At 36.3% G+C, this 19,775-nt stretch overlaps 1 protein-coding gene across 1 annotated transcript in view; it reads left to right on the top strand.

Annotated features, from left to right (window-relative positions):
* TASP1 (taspase, threonine aspartase, 1) overlaps positions 1 to 19,775 on the top strand; it is an 82,376-nt gene that overhangs the window by 24,436 nt on the left and 38,165 nt on the right. The window contains exons 7-9 of the mRNA XM_010000178.1: positions 7,774 to 7,880; positions 14,056 to 14,175; positions 15,051 to 15,129. Of these exons, the coding sequence (XP_009998480.1) occupies positions 7,774 to 7,880; positions 14,056 to 14,175; positions 15,051 to 15,129 (306 nt within the window). The remainder of the gene's footprint in view (positions 1 to 7,773; positions 7,881 to 14,055; positions 14,176 to 15,050; positions 15,130 to 19,775) is intronic.

Below are 19,775 nucleotides of genomic sequence, written 5' to 3'. Positions count from 1 at the left end.
TTTCCCTACTGCATTTGCTATCCTTGACTTAGTCATGACTGTACCTGCAGACATGGAGGTGATCAGTGGCATTTTATGCCATGAAATTTTGTTTCCTCTGGAGCCCATATTATTTTCTAGCATCTGCAAAAACCTTTACAACCATGGGTTGTTAGAAGCACTACCTCTTTTTCATTACTTTGAGACTTGCTTTATAAAATCTGCTGGTTTATATTCAGGTCACTACTTGGAATTCTTCTTCAGTCAAGTCTTCTTATTACCTTGAATAACTTAGTGTCATCAGTAAAATCACATCATGTTGAACAGAGTAAGTGGTGGGTAAGGTGGGTTTGGCATTGCACTTTTAATAGGCCATTTATTTACTTGTGTTTAACATTTTTATCCAATTTTGTGTGTGCAAGGAAATTCCCATTTATCTTCTGGCTGCTTAGGTTCTCAAATGAGGGACAACCTTATGTAGATAAGTGTCATGCAGGTTGTCGTACTTCTAGTCACACCATATGTCTCACTGTCCACCAGTATTGTCTACCTAGTCTGCCTTTCTTCCAGACCCAAAAACTTCACCCCACTCCCAGGTCTCTACTTCACTATTACTGCATTAAGAAAAACATTGGCCATATTGCTGGAACTGTGCTACTAATTTCAGTCAGTGGCTTCGACCATGTTTTGTTCCTTGGTTTTTAGCATGAGAATGAAAGAGATCTGGAGAGAAACTCAAGGGCTTGGAGGATTTAATTATTAGGTAATCTGAATACGTATCTGGTTTTAGGAAACTAAGGGATAGCTCTCAGAAGGTGCTTGCCTTTTAATGGTAAAAGTTGCTACCTCTGTTTGGTAACATACGAGGGAAATGAACTCTCATAAATGCGTGTTTTTCACTGGCAATTAAAAAAAGGGGGAAAAAAAAGCCCCAGACATTATGTAAATCCTCTCTGGAATTGGACATAATACTGTGGGTTCACTTGCAGTTCTGAAATCTGAACAGCTAAGTGCAGCCAATAGAATGGCTGGAAGTTAAAGTTGGGCCAAAGTACCCAGAAGATGCTTTAAGTCTTCCAGGGACCTGGAAAAGCTGTTAGATAGAAAAAAGAGATTTATTCCAGGAATTAGTAAGAAATGGTATGTCCAGCAGCAGTTTACCCTTAGTTCTTGTTATGAAGAACAGATCTATAGAGTAGTGCTCTCAGGAAGATAGGTTGGGGTTTTTTTTCATATGCTTTTGTTGCTGATTGTGGGTTTTTCCATTTGTGTTTCTATCTCTGTCAAAGTATGGCAGCATGGGAAGTAGCACTAGTAGTCTTTGGTCCCAAGACAAGCATAACTGGTGTTGTCATTTAAATTAGCTTTGTTAGATGGCACAAATGAAAACAAATTTCATTTATCTTAGCAATTGCTCAACAGAATTCTTCACTAGATCATTTTAATTCATGTGGGTTAACTAATTTGCTGGTATATTCCTTTTTCATTCACTTGGCTCTAATAGTGGCATTCTCTTTTAGTATGGAATAGAAAGATAAAGTGTAGAAAGTTCTCTGTTTTGTTTCTTTCAATTGACTCTAAGAATGTCTGCCAGGGGGTGCTGTATGATTGGCCAGAGCTTGATTTGTACTCCAAAGATGTAAAAATATTCTTTGAGTTTTCTTAGTATTTTCAGTTTACAGTTTACTTTTAAACAAGGATTGCTGAACAGTCATAGGTCGCATAATGTTTTGTTGCATAATAATTAGTTATGACTATAATAGAAACATTGCAGTTTGTTTTTGTGCTCCCAACTTGCTCTCCCACCACTTTAAATAAGAAGGTTTGAGTCCTGTCCAGAACTTGATTTGTGATTTAGTGGTGTTAGAAATTCGTATTTAACTTCTATTTGTCAAATGAATTGTTCACTCAATTTTATTTATTTTTACCTAGCCTGAAAATATGTGGGGCAATAGAAGTGGTGTATAAAGGCATGGGAATTTTAAGGAAACATTGGCTTTTTACTAAAACCTTTTTGCATTAATTTTAGACAAGAAATGTTAGTGTTCTATAACAAACAGTTTGTCAGCTACAGGCTTAGTTAAAGTACACAAACCTAGAATTAACAGGTAGATATATGTGAATTTTATCACTATGAAAAGATTAAATAGTGTTGTAGTTTTGCATTTTGTTTTGGATGCACAGTTCAGTAGTTTCAAGGAGCCCATGAATAGGACTATTCTAATTTTCACTTTGTTTTTCTCTTACATCTGCTCTCTGGATCATTTCTAATGGGCTGTGAAAGGTGACTAAGAAGAGCTATGTAGAATGGGGAATGCAGTTAACTTTCATTTACTGAGTCACTGTATCATCGTATGATAGAATTGCCAAGATTTTTAGTTTAATTTTTACTTGTACAGAGCATAATGGTAAAAGGAATTAGAGGAATTATCAGAGTGCCCACAGGATTAGTACAAGATACGAGTAAATGATGTGCAAGTTTTATGGCAAACAAGTGGCACACAGATGACATCTCTAAACTGACTTGGAGACCAATGTCCTGTTTCTTTTTCTTCCTCTGACCTGCTTGCTGAAAATTACTTATCTCCTTGTGTCAAGTGGTGATAACAATGTAAAAAGCCTGTGTAAAAGCTCTATTTATCATCTAGCTGTGATAATGTAGGACGTGGATCTTGTGCTAATGAACTATGTAATGAAGGTCTTGTGGTCCTTTCTCATCATGGTACCCAGTAACATTGGAGCCTTTTGAAATTGGGAAAATCTAGAACAGTTTTAACTTTGAGCAAGATGTGCCTGTGGGAGTTTTCTTCTGCATTTATAGGTAAAACATCATATTCTCAAGGATACGTTCTGACACCATGTCCACTAATACTAACCTGTCATTCAGACAAGTGGAGTTGAGCAGGAGCTACTTCCGTCTGTCCTGTGCTCAGCCACTGGGCCTTCTTGCGCAGCAAACCCCTGTGCTTTGTGTCAACTTCTACAGCTGTGCCATGACTGAGTATTCCACCCACTGCTTCCACCACCTAGCACACTCTAGACACCATCTAGACCCAAAAATGTGGTGCATTTCAGTACACAATCCATGTGAGTAGATCCTGTTGGTACCTTACAGGATTAAAGGGAGAATGTGGAGAACTGGGAAGATGTCTTCAGGTCCTTGAAGATTATTCATTCTTAAAAAAACAAGCCATGCTGCACTGCAGGGCTGTGATAAATACCATAAATGTGAGACTGAAGACCTGAGCTTTTAATGATATTCTAGTTCTGATATGCTTCTCTTCTGACTCGTTACGTGCCTTTAATCTAAATGGGGCCTGAGCATGGCTTTTAAACACTTAACAGACAATGATTCTGTAAAACTGTGAGGTTATTGTTCTTTTCATTCCTCCTCTCCCAGCAGCTCTGAAGTAGTTTTATTTATGACAGTATGTACATAAATGAGAAAGCAAAACAGAATGGCTGGTTGTACTCTGTGGTTTTCAAGATGCAATTCTTTTAAGAATGAGTTTGAGCATACAGGCTGTTAACGTTGTAGGGTAATAATTGTCAGAGACTTTTATCTGAAAGCATATATTTTATTTTCATCTAAACTTCTAAATTCTTGAGCAAAATCAAAGGATGTTGTACTACATACTTTTATGTTATTTCCAACAACAATCCTTCTGGGCTTTGATCCAAGAATTTTTCAACCTAAAATTCCATTTGCTCCCTTACCTCTCTTTTTCTAGCTTTTTCTCCTCTCCAGTAAATAAGATCTACCTCTCTTGCTTCCCTTTCTCCTTGGCCTACACAACATCAGGCTGGTGTAGCTATATTGCATTTGTTTTAGGAAAACATGCCTGTCCTCAAGACTGTGTTGTGTCCTTTTCCTCTTCTCAAGCTTGGAATGTGCTGTCTTGTTGAAGAAGGTGAGAGTGCTTTTTGTACTGTCATTTAGGACAAATGAAACTTCTTAGCATCCTTGCACCACAAAGTTGACTTTTTTTTTAGATTTAATGTGATTTCTGAACTTAAACCGTGTGTAGGCATTTTCCTTCAGTGTGTAGTGTTTATTTTCAAAATGGTTTTTCAGCAAGTTACTTTTCTGTTATTTGTGCCTCATTAACCAAACACATTTGAATCCTGTTTTTTTTAGTTCAGAAAATGTTTACAGAACTTAAAACACCATAATGTATTATTTGACAAGGACCAAACTTATAGGATGTTTTCAGAAAACTTTAATTTTATCTTGCATTTCTTTAGCATGAAGCTCACTTGTGTTTTCTAGTTTCTTTTGTCACTTGTAGAGCAAGACAAAGCAACCAGAGTACTAGCCAGTTTACTGGCATTTCTAGTGGTTTTATGTAGGTAGAACGTTGTGAAGGCAGGAATAAGCTGAAGGCAGGCAGCCTTTCACCTGCTCGTAGTGAATTTCTCTTTATTTTGGGAAAAAATGAATTGAAGATTCAAAACATTTTATTTTTAACTTAATCATCTGAAGTTGAGAATAGATCTATGTCAAAGGAAGAAAGAAAAATTGCTAGGTTTTATTTTACGAACTTGTACTTTACTTCACAATTCTTCAGTCACTTTGGAGATACTAGCTGTTTTATCCCACCAAAAGGAATTGATAATCACGGGTAGTAATTATTGGCCCTAAATAATGAAAGGCAATTATTTATCAGTCCTTGCTAAAACAAAATCATTGACTTTCAGATGAAAGTTAACAGGATTAACTATTCTGAATGGAATGTAGCCTGAGCTTAAATTCCACTCTGGGGTAAGTCTGAATAGACTTTCTATCCCTCACAACATGGATAGGTATGACATTTCATGCTGAACTGTATACAATTACAAGTTACATGAATTAAAGTGTTAATCCAGAAAGCAACTCTGGGAAGAGAGGCATGATATTAAATAAACGTACCCTCCTCCACCACTGCAAAAAGAACTGCCCCAGAACAATTCTTCTGCCACCAAAAGCCCAGATGTTTCTTCTCAAAATGTCAAGATGTCTCATCTGGAAGTAGAGAACCATGACTGGCATCTCCCTAATATCTCTATGCAGTGTAACAGTGTGAGCAATGTGACAAGTGTACACAGTATCTGTCACAAATAGGAGCCAAGGATGAAATTTGGTAGGTGTTGTGATGGAAGAAACTGGGGAAATTTGTATATTTTACTAGGCAAACATGCTAGCTTCCTTAATCTAGACTGTTCTGTGTTTGTGCATTTAAGTGGTATATTACTTAGTTATCGTGGTGTGGACATATAGGACTGACATAAATTAGAATATAGGAGGCTTTGACTAAATAAAAAACAAACAAACAAATAAAATGATAACATGATATTGATAAGGTATTGGAACAGAGTCCTGTAGGAGTTGTGCAATCTTCATCCTTGAAAATATTAAAACTTGACAAGTTCCTGTACAGCCCTTTTGAATTGGACTTGCTTTTCCTACAAGGTTGGACCACATGACCTCCTAAGGTCCCTTCCAATCTACATCATTGTATGTTACTATAAAATATTCTTTGTTGGTCTGACAGGATCAAAGGTATGCAAAAAATTAATGTCACATCATCTCCTGGGGCTCTGGGTTTGTCATGATCCGGTAGAAGAGTCTTTGATGCACTGCACCCCATCTCTCATGTACGAGATGAGCAAAGTAAGAAAAGCAACAGAGAGAAAATGCATGATGAGCATCCAGTTAAAAGGCAGTTGCGGTATCCAGGAATTAAAAATATTTCTGACACTTGGCAACTGAGCAAAGTTTTTTGTTAGCCAAAATTCACAGAATCACAGAATTGTCAAGAGTTGGAAGGGACCTCTAGAGATCATCTAGTACAACTCCAGTCCAACTCCTCTGCTAAAGTGATGACGCTGAGAGGATATATAGCAGCACTCCGTGTAGCTGGCAAGGCGGCTTGGCACTAGCCCGTGGGTCCTCTAGTTTTGATGTGGTCTTTGTGCATATATTTGCACTGGTGAACGTGCAAATACTGGTTTCAGGACGCTGCTAGCATTAGATGCTGAGTACAAGGAAAACTTCTTGTGTTCCAGTTCTCAAGTATGGATTCCTGCAGCCTTGTATTTGTCTTGCTTCTCTAGATAAACAGCTTTTTTCTGAATTGGTGGGAGGCAAGGGCTGCAGTACGTAACAGGCTTAGGTGTATTTAACCCTGTGTAATACCTGCTCTTGATAAGTACAAAGGCCAGGCACCATTCTTAGTCACCCATATTGCGGCTCTGCCCGTAGATATTTGCTGTATTTATTGAAGTAATGTCAATTTACAAGTTTACCTGTTTAAAAATTCTCTTAAAAACCATGTGCTGGCTTGATTTATTTTGGGACACTTCTGTTTAACAAATTCTTGATCTGTGTGGGGTTTTTTTGCTTGTTTATTCCTCCCCATCCCCACTTAGTACTAAACTAAACTGATTCTTTGCCTTCTCCATCTTACCAAGTGCTTGTATGTTACCTCTTGGACCTTATTTCAAACATAGAAATGTTTTACCCAAAGTAGCTGCATTAATCAGCTCTGTATGGTAGAAAGCTTTCTGTTCTTGGTGATGGCAGATTAATATGTTTACAGTTTTAAGAAACTGGTATTCATTAGGTTTTTGGAGAGAAATGCCAGCTTTTTCATTACTTTTAGCTTATAACTGTGGTAGTTTAAGGTCCAGTTTTATTTACTTACAAACAAGTTTAAAGAAGAGTTCACTAGGTGGTTTTGGCACCTGCATGGTGACGTTTCAAACAAGTAAAATGCTCACCGTCTGTGAGAATTGTAAATGAAAGCTTTGTGCTCTGTTGGCTCTGCAATATTATTTTTCACTCATAGACTTTTCTTGCAGCTGTTCCAGTTTTCTGAATAATAGTGATGTGGCTATCTTTGGAATTTCATTTCAAATTATATTTTTTAAGGATTATAGATTAAATAGGAAAGTGTGCTTTTTAACTCCATTGAATTAGTGTGTTACTTGTGTTTACCTCTGCCCTCTAATGTCTATTTGCATGGCTCAGCAAGTGATGAAAGGTATTTTTTTCCCCTTCTCTTTTCTCTGCATTTCAAAGAGGATGTTTAGAAAATCTGTGGATAATATTAAGTTAAAAGTCATTTAAGCTAAATATGTCAATATCTGCAATTGATTAATGAACTGAAACTAAAATGGGAATATGTAATTTTGGTCTCTTAGGCACAACAATTTTTTTTTTATTCCACTTTTGAGAACACGTCCTTTCTAAGTGTGGGACTTAGATATGGAAAATTTATGTTTTTCTTTTCAAGACCTAGGTGGTCTTTAGACTATGTTGGATTATGGAAAATATTGCTAGACTGTTGTGTGGCTTTAAATATGTGGGTGGACATACAGATATGCAATTAAGGTAATAAAATAGTAGCTTAATTTTATGGATATCAGAATGAGCTCAGATGGTATCTATTTACTTGTCATCAGTCAAAAACAATATTTTTAACATAAGCCACTTATTCCCTGTTCTTCTGTGCAATGCTGCTTCTTTGCCAAACGGAGAGATATTTAGACCAACATAGCTTCCATATGTGTTCAGCAACTTGTTTCAACTAGATATTTTACTCATCACTGTTGCTGAACAATGGTAGAACTTTTCACTTAGGAAAAGGTGTAAACATCTTATACTGAAACTTAAATACTTAGTTGTTGAGTTTTTTATTGACACTTTTTTGCATCAGTAAAAATGCAGGGAGTGATATCTCCAAAATGTCAACCTAGCAATATTTGTTTAAATTAACTTTTACTTAATTAAGTGATTTTGAACTATTTTTACAGGGTTTAGTTTAGCAGCTTTTAAGAGAAACAAGAGGAAACTGGAGTTGGCCGAAAAGGTGGAAACGGATCTCATTCACCTAAAGAAAAGAAGACAATCAAATGAAAAGGTGAATTCCTGTTTAAAAATTTATTGTGTCATTCTAGACTTATGGCTGATTGCTAATTAATTTAATGTCATACATGCTGGGGCTACTGTAGCATCAGAAGCCACTTATCCTTGAGCATTCTAACATTTAGATGACATAATGATAACTTAATCAATTAAAACTTTCTGTCTTGCTATTTGAAAACCAAACTGTCACTTTCTATCTCATTTGTGCTATGAAAAATATTTTGCTCATTTTGAACTGGAAATATGCCAAATGTAAACACAAACAGATAATTATTTACTGAAACATTTTCTTCAGCTTGGGATCTCTGTCACTGTTTCCCACTTTTTAATGTTTCCTGAGCGCACTGCATTATGGAGCTGGAATTGGTGAAATTTGAAATGCCAGGTAGGTAAACATGTGCATCTGTGCATGCATCTAGCATTGACCTGGCCCATATTACTTGGACTACAAAACTACTAGGATTCCTCCTGCTCCCGTCCCTCGTAGTTTGAATTTAGAACCCTTGTTACAATTTGATAATGTTAATCACATTATTTGTGTTTACTGTTGAATATCCAAGGATAGCTTGTTAAAGTAAAATAAATGCCTTTGCATTATCTGTGGCCTGTGGACTTTTGGCTGTTTCTCTTTGCTTTGGTAGGCTGACTGACCACTGCCTTAATGTAGTTGCATATGTTGATGTTAGTAACTTATAAATCCCAGGGAAGTGGCAAAGAAGTTTATGCTCTGTAGCCTGTGCAAATGCAAACCAGTGATAAATTAGACATTTTTCTTCTGTGTTCTTAGATAAGAAATTTTCCCTATCAAGGTGCTAATTTTTCTAATTTTTGAGAGTTAAGACAAAGAAAGTAAGGACTGGGGGGAGGAAAGTTAGTTACTCATTCTGGAACTTTTCCTGTTTACAGGACTTCACGTACCTCCTTGCAAAACTAACAGTGTTAAAATGTAACTAAGGGAGGAAGGGGTCTCTGTACAGTATTGATGTTCGTGTAATAAGGGGCAAGTCAATGCTTGACACATATGCCAATGCATGAGCTTACCCACCTGCAATTTGAAATTTCAAGGGCTCCAGAGTCATGTGCAGCGCTTGTGGGAGACCCCCAAAGGCCAATGATTGTAGGTAAAGGAGGTGATCAAATAGAGCTCTACTTACTGGTAAGTAATCCAGTAACATAACACACTGGTCTTGTCAAATTTCTGGGCACATCCTGTCCATGGAGGGGGGATGAAAACCAACCCATGCCAGCAGTGTGGGCTGCTTGTGTTATCCATAGGGTGTAAGATAATTGCAGCCTTACAGGAAGTTTAGTTTTTCAAAATGAAATAGAAACAAAAAATCAAGTTCTACAAAACCATATTGTAAAAACCAAAAAGTAAAATAATTCTCTCTAAGCTATTAGAAGATGGTCATTTAGCAAGGATGAGGCACATGATCTGTCATCCCAAAACTTACGCTGTCAAAGCTGAGCTATTACAGAGGTTTTAAATACCATTGTTTAAAAATCATTAAGTACCTGAATAAAAGTTAATCTTCCTGTCAAAGTTAAGCTTTAATTGATAAATACTAACTTCATATTTTTTGTTTTATTGGGCTTTTTTGGAGCTACAGACCTATCCCTTTCAGCAGAATTTTATAACTGTTTCATGGTCTAGTTTGCCTCACCTGCTTCAACCCCATGCTCCAGCTTAGTTTATGCACCTTTGTTGCCAGTACTGCTCTGGTGGTATAAATGCTAGTCTCTCTTTTTTTTTTGTCTATGGAATTTTAAAAATTGAGAGAAGAGCAACATAGAAAGGATATTAACAATGTTGAACCTGAGTGGAAATCATAAATAAAAGTTCTGTGTGAAGGGGTAGTATTACAGACCAAAAAAAGGCCGAAATTACTTGGAATTTTTAGCTGCTAATGAGTTCCATCAGCTGAAAATCAACATATAGTTTTAAAAATTACTTTTCAATAAAAGTTAAATTATACCAAGTTCAAAAAGAATGGGAGGCTGTTTAAATTAAATAAAGATTGCATGGAAAAACTAGGTAGTGTGACTTATTAAAGAACTTTTATTTTTTGAGAAAATGGAATTTTCTCTTTGCTGCATCGTTCAGTGTTTGCCCAGTCCAGGATTTCTAGAGGGCTATGTGATTGCACACAGGAAGATTCATTAATAACTTCACTGAATTTTAAAGGTGTGAAAGTAGAGGCTTTTTTTTAAGTTGTAGTGACTTTCACTTGTGTTTACATAGTTAAGAAGTAGGGGGACTGGCTATGATGTGTTAATTCAGCTAGATGCCATTCTGAAGTTCTCACCTCAAGCACCAGTAAATACCAGAAATGGATGTTTTTCTTCTTACTGTTAACTTGCCTTGTACCAGAGGAAATTACCATTGAAAACATTCTTAAGAACTCTTAAGAGTTTGGCTGAAGGCCTGATTTTTAATTTGTCTTCTGCTATTGGAACTTTTTTTTGCAATGTTGCTGAATTTCTTTGAAGAGGAGTTGTCCTCTGCTTGATTTGAATAAGGGGCATTAAGAATTACCAGTGCACATAGATTTTTTTAAAATAGATTTGTGAGTTATTTTTTTATAGCCTAGTTATTTAACTCCATAAATAACATGATTTAATTCAAGGTTTATTAAATCCGATTTGGTTTCTATCTAGTTTAACATATGTACTCATGTATGTGTACAACAGTTTGAATTATGTGTATGGGATCAGCAGTCTCATAATCTTCAGCTACTGTATTGAGACAATGAATCATAGAATCATAGGGGCTGGAAGGGACCTCGAAAGATCATCTAGTCCAACCCCCCTGCCAGAGCAGGGTCACCTAGAGTACATCACACAGGAACGCATCCAGGTGGGTTTTGAATGTCTCCAGTGAAGGAGACTCCACAACCTCCCTGGGCAGCCTGTTCCAGGGCTCTGTCACTCTCACAGTAAAAAATTTTTTCGGATATTCACCTTGAACCTCCTATGCTCCAATTTACACCCATTACCCCTTGTCCTATCACTGGTCATCACTGAGAAAAGCCTAACTCCGTCCCCCTGACACTCACCCCTTATATATTTGTAAACATTGATGAAGTCACCCCTCAGTCTCCTTTTCTCCAAGCTAAAGAGACCCAGCTCCCTCAGCCTTTCCTCATAAGGGAGATGTTCCACTCCCTTCATCATCTTTGTGGTTCTGCGCTGGACTCTTTCAAGCAGTTCCCTGTCCTTCTTGAACTGAGGGGCCCAGAACTGGACACAATACTCCAGATGCGGCCTCACCAATGCAGAATAGAGGGGGAGGAGAACCTCTCTTGACCTACTAACCACACCCTTTCTAATGCACCCCAGGATGCCATTGGCCTTCTTGGCCACAAGGGCACATTGCTGTCTCATGGTCATCCTCCTGTCTACCCGGACCCCCAGGTCTCTTTCACCTACACTACTCTCCAGCAGTTCAGCCGCCAACCTGTACTGGGACATGGTGACATGACACTGAACATAATTAGAAAAGAAAAATTTGTCTTTGTTCAACAGAACATTCTTTCCTTTTAAGTATTTTGCACATTATAGTTTTTGTTATTGATCATCTTGAACGTACCAAGTGAACTTTTAGCTAGTTCCAGCTTGAACTCTTTGGGTGACAATCAGTCAGTGCATAGAAATACGCATCATTCCCATTACATGTGATGAATTTTAATAACTTTTTCCTCAAATAAAGTTTATTATGGCTGTGTTGTTTGTGCCTCTGGCTATAAAAATGCTTCCCTTAAAAACAGGTTCCAGCCTCCTAAGTTGCCCCATCTAAAAAATAAAATAAGCCAAAGTCAGCAAACGATACCACTGATTTGACAGCAAATGCTGCTAGGAAACAGATCTTTTAAAGGAAATAATGGTGCAGAAAGTTTCCTTGCAACATACACTTGTAAATGCTTGTGGGTTTTTGATTAAAATATCTTTTAAAAAAAGAAATATGTAATATAGCTACTGAGGGGAGATGTTTAATGCGTGAGAACTAAAGGAGAAGATGGATGGCAGAGTGAGCAGAGGGTTTTACAGATGCTGCAAACATTTTTTCTTTGCTGTTAGGTGATACAGAAAAGATACTGATCGATTCTGAACCTCATCCTTCTAAAATTACGGGATCCCCAAATGTTTGATTTAATATGATTTAAGATTACATAGGTGCCCTTAATTCTGGCATTTCCTAACTTAACTGAGTTAATTTTCATATCTATAGCTTTCTGTTAATCAAGTTTTTTTGTTGTGGGTATAATTCCCTTTGATAAAAGGGCACAGGGGATGGACATAAAATCTTGCATCGTATTAATATTTCTTCTTTATACAGAAATGATAGGAAAATTAATGTTGAGAAGAGCTTTATTCATTCTGATCTTGAAAACCTCCGAGGGTGGAAGTCTGCACCTCTCATGGGCAACCTGCTCTGCTCCTTAAGATCTTTTCAATCTACTGAATGTTATTGTTCTAACTGGGTGAATATCTGAATTAGGTTGTGGCAGTCCTGGGAGATACAAAGTACATTTGCCTGTGAAATGTTAAGGAAGATTTCCTTAGTTTTCATTTATCTTTACAAATTGGAAGGGAATTTGCTCTGCTCTTAGACCATTTCTCCAGTCCTCAACATTCCTTTTGCCTCTCTTTCTTCTACCTTCTGTGATCTAGTTATATGTTCCTCTCCTTTTCAACTTACGCTTCTTCCCAGTGCCAGTTGAAACTCTACATCTCTGATTTTTCACTTCTCCTTTTCAAAGCTGTTATTCTGCTCTACTTTTAGGACACCTGTTTGTTTTAATATTGAGTATGGTTAGTGCCAGCTTCTGAGTGTAGAGCTTGTTCAAGAAGATCTTGGTGTAGGCTAAGAAAAGAAACTTACTGTTACTTTGAGTAAAAGCCAAGGATGACACTCCTGCTTAGGAGTTCCAGTTGCTTGATAAACCCTGTAGAACACTGTAGTGCTGCACTGCATGTTTTTCCTTACCAGACTGGCACAGTATTAACTCAAGTGTGGCCAGAGTATCAGCAATATGAGTCTTCTAACAATTCTGCTTGACAAGTGATGTTGTACATCCCAGAAAACTTTAATTGATGATGGCTACTTGATAATTTGAAGTTGACTAGTTGGATGTAGATGAATTTTATCCTCCCTCCGGGTCCTGGTCCAAAAAATACACATTTATATAATAGCTTAATATTATTTTGGTTTATTTTCTTTGGTAAGTGTATGTAGGATGTTTTTAATGCAGCTAAGTTTTTATACAGGAGAGAATGACCAGCTAAATGCTTGAGGGGTTGTGCTACTTGAGCATTCATTTTTGCAGTGTGTGATGGATGATTACACACTCCAGGGAACCCAGGCAGAGGGGAAAACTGTTCTTTTTCTTGGAGTGACTGAACGTGGTGTATTAAGGAAGGGGGGAGGGATGGAAAGACCAAGGTTGAGACAGCTACAGTGTTTGTGAAACAGAAGGCAGAGAGCTTGCATCAGGAATAAAGGCAGAAAAACCCCTGCTCTGAGGGCAGCAAATCTGCCTCAGAAGAGGTGAGAATAAGGACACTTTTCTAGTGACCGTAAGATTGCTGAAACTGAGAACAAGTCTGGGAGAGAATCTGTCCTGGGGGAGATTTCTTTTCAAGGCTTCTATTTATTGTTGTATCCAACATTCTGTGACTGTGAAAATATCAAAATTTTCTCTTTACATGTTAAGCAGCTTCTTGTGGTTCATTTTTTTTTTTTTTTTAAACATACGTAGCTTTAAAGATCACAGTCTCTGAAAATGCCATCTCAAAGCTTTTGGGAAAAGCCTTTTGATATGGTATCTTTCAAAGAGTTGCTGCATAACTTAGCGTACAAGGTGTATACCACTGAGAAAACAGCGTTTTTGGCACTTTTGTGAGTAAAGGCAGGTAATCTATGCATTGGATGAGTTCAGAGATGTTTATTACTGTCTTGTTTCCAATTCTTCAGGTCCTGTCTGAGGCAAGAGAGTATTTTGGAAACATTTATGGCAGCACAATTGGTACAACATGCATGAATAGCAAATAAATTGTATCAATCAGCCTGTAACTTGTTTTTGTGCACATTATTTGGTGCACTGCTAAAAAGTATAACCTGACTTCTAATATACTATTTTAGTAGTTGTTTCTGTTTGTGTATCCTGCAGGAGAATGACTCAGGAACCCTGGATACAGTTGGTGCAGTTGTTGTTGACCAAGAAGGAAATGTTGCTGCTGCTGTCTCCAGCGGAGGTTTAGCACTAAAGCATCCTGGAAGAGTTGGTCAGGTAATTATACATTTTCCTTTGGGAATGACTGTTAGCAATGTTGACAGTAAAGTAGAGGTGTGATAGCCAACTGATGTTCTTCCTTCTTTCCTGTTAAACCCTGAAGGCATTAGCACTGCATTGGAATGCAATTTTTGTTTCTAGTGCACTCCATCATGGATAGGTAGGAAGTTGTTCTGTAGTTAGTTACCTTTTCCCAGAGTTATTAATTTAATTTATTTGACTTAAATACCTTCTTAATACCACAAATAGTCTCTTAAATGCTTTAAGTGTTTTCATCAATATTCAAGGAAATTGTCCAAATAATTTAAGTTTTAATGATCCTGTGAACAGATAGAAGTGACAAAGGTATCAAAGATACACATCCAGTATAGGCATTCCTTATTGTTATTAGGTAAGGGAATTTTGAGGTGTGTCAGAAATGTCCATTGCTGTACAGCTGTATTTTGCTTGCCTTTTGCCACTGTCCTGGAAGCAGTTCTCTTTTGAAATGTATTTAAGATTTTATTTTGAAATAGCAGAGTGAAAAGGATTTTATATAAATAGGGAACAGCTGGAATTATTTTGTCTGTTAATATCTGTACCCTCATTTGCTGTGAGGTTAGGTTGGAATACCATACATATGTGGTAATCAGTTCTGAAGAACAGTAAAAGATGTAGCAAAATGGATTGGAATTGCACTTTCTACCGTTACGATTTTCTTATTATCTTTTCTATCAATCCTTGGATTTTTCTTTCTTTTTTTTTTCTTTTGTTGTTGGTGATGGTGGTTTGCAGTTTTTTGGTGCTGTGGTGGTGTTGTTTTTTTTAAGGAAAGGGAACAAACAAAAAACCTTATATAGTTAAATTTATGAAAGATACACTTCTTTCCTTAGGCAGCTCTTTATGGTTGTGGCTGCTGGGCTGAAAATACAGGAGCTCATACCCCTTACTCCACTGCTGTGAGTACTTCAGGTATTTGCTACTTTTATAAATATTTTTAAAAGTTGTTGTCTGTCTTTGTAATTTGTTTAAAAATTCAGAACAAAATATTTCTATTAATGGTGACGTACTGACATATAAATAAATATACACAGATAGGTATCCTAGTATGTCAGTATTGTTTTGAAATCTGTTAATTAATCTCCATTGGTTGCTTAAATTGATCATTTTACTTAAAAAAACAAATTCACAACCATGTGGAATTTTATCCTGTTCAGAAAATTTTGTATTGCACTGAAAGAATGTATTCTTTGTTTTAAGGGATCTGTCCTTTAGGCTGTCCTCCTTTAGGCTTACAAAAACTTCTTTAATATTAAGCCTATGTTAAACACATAATGCTTCTGAGATTGGAAGCCTTCTTAAAGGAATAAAATATTTGGAGGGTCCTTTTAAATAAGAGGGTACTTTGGATATAAAAATAACAGCATTTTTTCCTCCAAAATATTTAATCACTATTTTAATCTATCATCTATCTTGTCCTCTCAAGAGGAAGGAGAAAAAGGCAAAACCAAGTTACTGGAATAAGTGTCTTGAAAAATATTTATTCTAAAATTGTGGAAGTAATGCAAGAAGTAGTGTAGCGTCTCTTCGCTTCTTTCAAAGTCTTGAGGTCCTGGAAACACAGAAGCATTTTCTACATTTGATGCCTATCAGCCAGCTGTCACACAGAGTTGTTCTGTCAGTTAGCATGCTCTGGAGATACCAGGTTTGTCAACAGATCTACTAAATGTAACGACTGAAGAAATAGTAAAAAGAAGAAATAAAAAAACCCAACAAAACACAAAAAACAACCAAAAGATAACTGGGAAGACAGTTCACACTGCATTATATTTAAGAATTTAAGCCATGATGTTTTCAGCTTGTCTGGAACAGTCACTGAAAGGGTAACTGTATTGTTGTACAATATCTGGTGAAAATTTGTAGAACACAAGCCTTAAGGTGAAGTTATGTGGGAGGTGCTTTCACTTTGCATCTCCCTCATAAAATCAGTTGAAAGGACTGCATTTCCTCTCTCTTTCCAGCCTGCCCCTCCCATCCCTCTAGTTTTGTGCACAGCCTCACACAGGGAAAACTACTTGTAACACTGTTCCGTAAATGCTTCTGTCAGGATGCAAAATCTATGGTTTGGATCACTGCTTAATGGTCAGAGTTAGCAGTGTTTGGTATAGAGAGAGATGAAAAAAAAATAAATCTGCAGAGTTCAGAATTAAATAATGTAAACTGTATCCCAAGAGTAAGACTTAGACCTGTTACAGAAGTAGTAGGGGAAGCAAGGCAGCCTGGTGTGGAACTAAAATTTGACAGAGGCTGAATAGAATCAGAAATACCCTGTGTTGCTTTTCAAGTCATATACCTTTCTAATTTCCCCTATATTTAAGTTTGTCTTGCAGTGTTGGGAAATTATGTAGATGTTCACCTTCAAGTTGAATGTTAATAACAGCAAGTGTCCTCTTTAGTATTTATACAAAGGAGAATTCAACTGAATGCAGAAGTGTCAGATCTTTCTACTCAAGGAACCCTGTATTCATTTCAGTTTAGTAAATACTTATCTGTATAAGCCAATGTATTTAAATATTGCAGTATTGGGGACCATAATAGTAAATGACTATAAATATTAGAGATTGTTTGTGGAAAACCTGAGAGGATACCTTAATTTATTTTTTAAAAACTGTTCTTTACCAAGTCAGCTGAGGTCTATGCAAGCATCCAGATATGCTTAAAGGAGGTGTCTGGGTTTAATGATGACCTAAAATAGAAGCCTCCCTTCTTTTTGTTGGTACCAATTTTGTATAGTGTCAAATACTTTAATGTTACACTATTTATAACTTATCTCACACACACATATATATATATACACATATACATGTTACCTTGGTTCAGATCTTCTGTCTTCCATGATTCCAACTTGAATAGCAATCCCAGTTAATTGAAATAGACTGCTGGCAGTCTATGAAGCATGGCTATCTGTTTATTCAGTGATTGGAATTTCAGCCTATTGGTGTTTAATTAAACTCGTCTTTCTGGTTTTCCTTTAAAAAGTGTGTGTGTATTAGTGTGTAAGAGACAGGGAGATAGAAATGTTTTCTGGAAGTGAGAACTCTTTTTTCCATTTTCAGAAGCTCAAAAAGTTCTATTTGATAATGTAATTTATGGTTAGTGCAGTTTTAAAATACATCGATGCCTGACTCTTCCTTAAAATACAAAGATCCAACAGTGTGAACCATGAAGTTCATTAAGGGACAGAGGGATGGAAAAATTGAAGGAAAGGTTGAAAGAATGAAACTTAAAATGTGGCTGGATCACAACAGGAGATGGGAATGAGGTCATAAACATCTGCTAATATTAAAAAGGTGAAAGTGCTAAGGCTAAGAAGCAAGAAAATAATATATTAACATACATCGTTCTTGGATGACATTTTTAGAAGTCTAAACTCTAGAAGATGCCTTGGTTTGGATAACTAAGATCAACAGTGCTTCCTAAAAAATGTTATCACTTAATGTACCTAAAATCAGACAAGACTCTCTTTGTAGTGCTGATTATACCCCCATCTTGCAGGTTTCTAAGTTGGTTTTGTGTGGACATATATTTTAAAAAACAAACAACAGCACCAAAAGAAACTTGCATGTTATGTATAAACAAAAACTGTGTGCATGCACATTCATTTCATGTTTCATTGTCCATACAGACACACTTGGATGTAAAAGCATTTAAAATGTGTATGTAAAATAACTGAAATTTGAAATCAGTTTAGATTTCTGCAGTGTTCTAAATATGACATTTTGTTATTGTAATTTCATATGTCTTTTCTGTTTAATTTGTCTTTATCTGGTAAATTTGTGCCAAATTTGCCCTGACATTTTCTACAGGGAATTTATTTTCTCTTATATGGGGGAAAAAAAAAGAAGAAAATTAAGCTTTATGCACAGCTTGGTTGTTGTGTGTATTGAGTACTGTATGTGTAGACTTTCAATATTTACTGCTAAAGGACTCACAAAATAGCCAATTCATCAAATTGCATTTGGAGTTTAAGAAAAAAAGTTTGATTGTAGAGAAAAGTATAACTATGATTCTCTTAAAGCTTTATAGAAAGTATGCTCTAAATTATTAAGTATTAATATATGGTAATTGGAACGATTTAAACTTAAGGATTATTTGAGAAATTAAATACTTCATATTTGGGCTGATTTAGCTGTTTTGGTGATGGCTGGGGATAGAAATTCAAGCCTTGAGAGTTTGTTAAATTAGGCTCTATATTCAGTCTTCAAAAAGGGTGTTCATTGGCATCAGTTTCCTTCTAGCAATTTTTAACAGCTAGGTTTTGTAAACTATTTTAATTCCATACTTAAGAAATTGTTCATGTCTTTGGGTTTTGTAGGCTATGATAAGCAAGAGATGGAACAGGTTGGGAGAAACCTCTGGTTTTGGGATAGAAGAGCCTGGAATAGGAATTCAGAGTATACAGAATACAAACTTGAATGTTGAAGTTCTTGTGGAATTGGCAGGAACATAAGAACGGACACATTGAGTCAAACTGGAACTTCACATAGTTTGATGTCCATTTTCAGATAGAGGGTGTTTGCAGGTCTCCATGGAAAAGTACAAGACTGCGAAGAGCACCTCCACTGTGTTATCCAAGCTTTTAGCCATTTGTGATACTGAGACTTTGTAAGCTGGAGATACCTTTGTTTTTCATGGGTCAGGAGGGCTTTCTCAAGATTTCTCACTGCTTTTTGTACTTAGAAGGTCAGTTGTTTCAATTTTACTGGGAATGTTTTTTTATTCTGTGATGGTTTACCCCTTTGTAGATGCTTTCTTGAAAAAAAAAAATTGTTAGTGTAAATGCCACAGTTAATAACCCAATATTTATTTTTTTAGTTTTGTTCTAAAATTCTTCTGTTGATGCTTCAATTTCAGACATATCCTTTGATACCTTCCTCATAAAAAAAATAAAAAAAAATATTTAAAAGGTGTCGCCAAAGAAGTACTTCATTAAAAGTATTTCCAAATTAATGTAATTTTCTTTCAATTATCATGTATTATTTGAAGACATGCTCTTGCTTCTTGAGCATCTGTTGGCCCTGTAGATGCTGGTAGGCTGCCTGCTTTTGTGTGTTCAAGGAGGATTTGGTATTAGTTCTTAAGACTTTAGCAAGCTGTTTCTCAAATATTTTTGGCCATTTTTTTTGGTGATTTTATATTGAATGTACCAAAGGTGGTGGTTCTGAACTTGTTTGGGCATGACTTCGATTTTTTGAGTGGTATTTTCTTACCTGTAACACTGTCTTGACCTTGTTGTTTAGCCACACCCGCTCTTTGGTTTTATTTTTTTTGGCATTTCAAAAGTTAACTCATGGTTTATAAAATACAGGATACTGTAAAACTCACATTTTATGGATATATTTAATGGGGGTGAGACAACTGAAATAAGAAGAAAGAGATTTGCTACAGGTAGCGTGGGGGAGAATGGTGGAATTTAGGAATGGCTGAATATTAAGGGCCTGAAATTCAAGTTTTATTCTGTAACCCTCATTTGAAGTTTCAGTTTCTGTGTAAACAAGTAAAATCTTTTTGTTTGTTTTCTTTTTCACTATCAATTTTTGGAGACATTTCAATGTATG

This window comes from Chaetura pelagica, unplaced genomic scaffold, assembly GCF_000747805.2.
Source record: "Chaetura pelagica isolate M959 unplaced genomic scaffold, ChaPel_1.0 scaffold336, whole genome shotgun sequence".
NCBI classification, from domain to species: domain Eukaryota; kingdom Metazoa; phylum Chordata; class Aves; order Apodiformes; family Apodidae; genus Chaetura; species Chaetura pelagica.
Note: the sequence above shows the minus strand (reverse complement) of the source record. Positions and strands in the feature narration are given on the sequence as shown.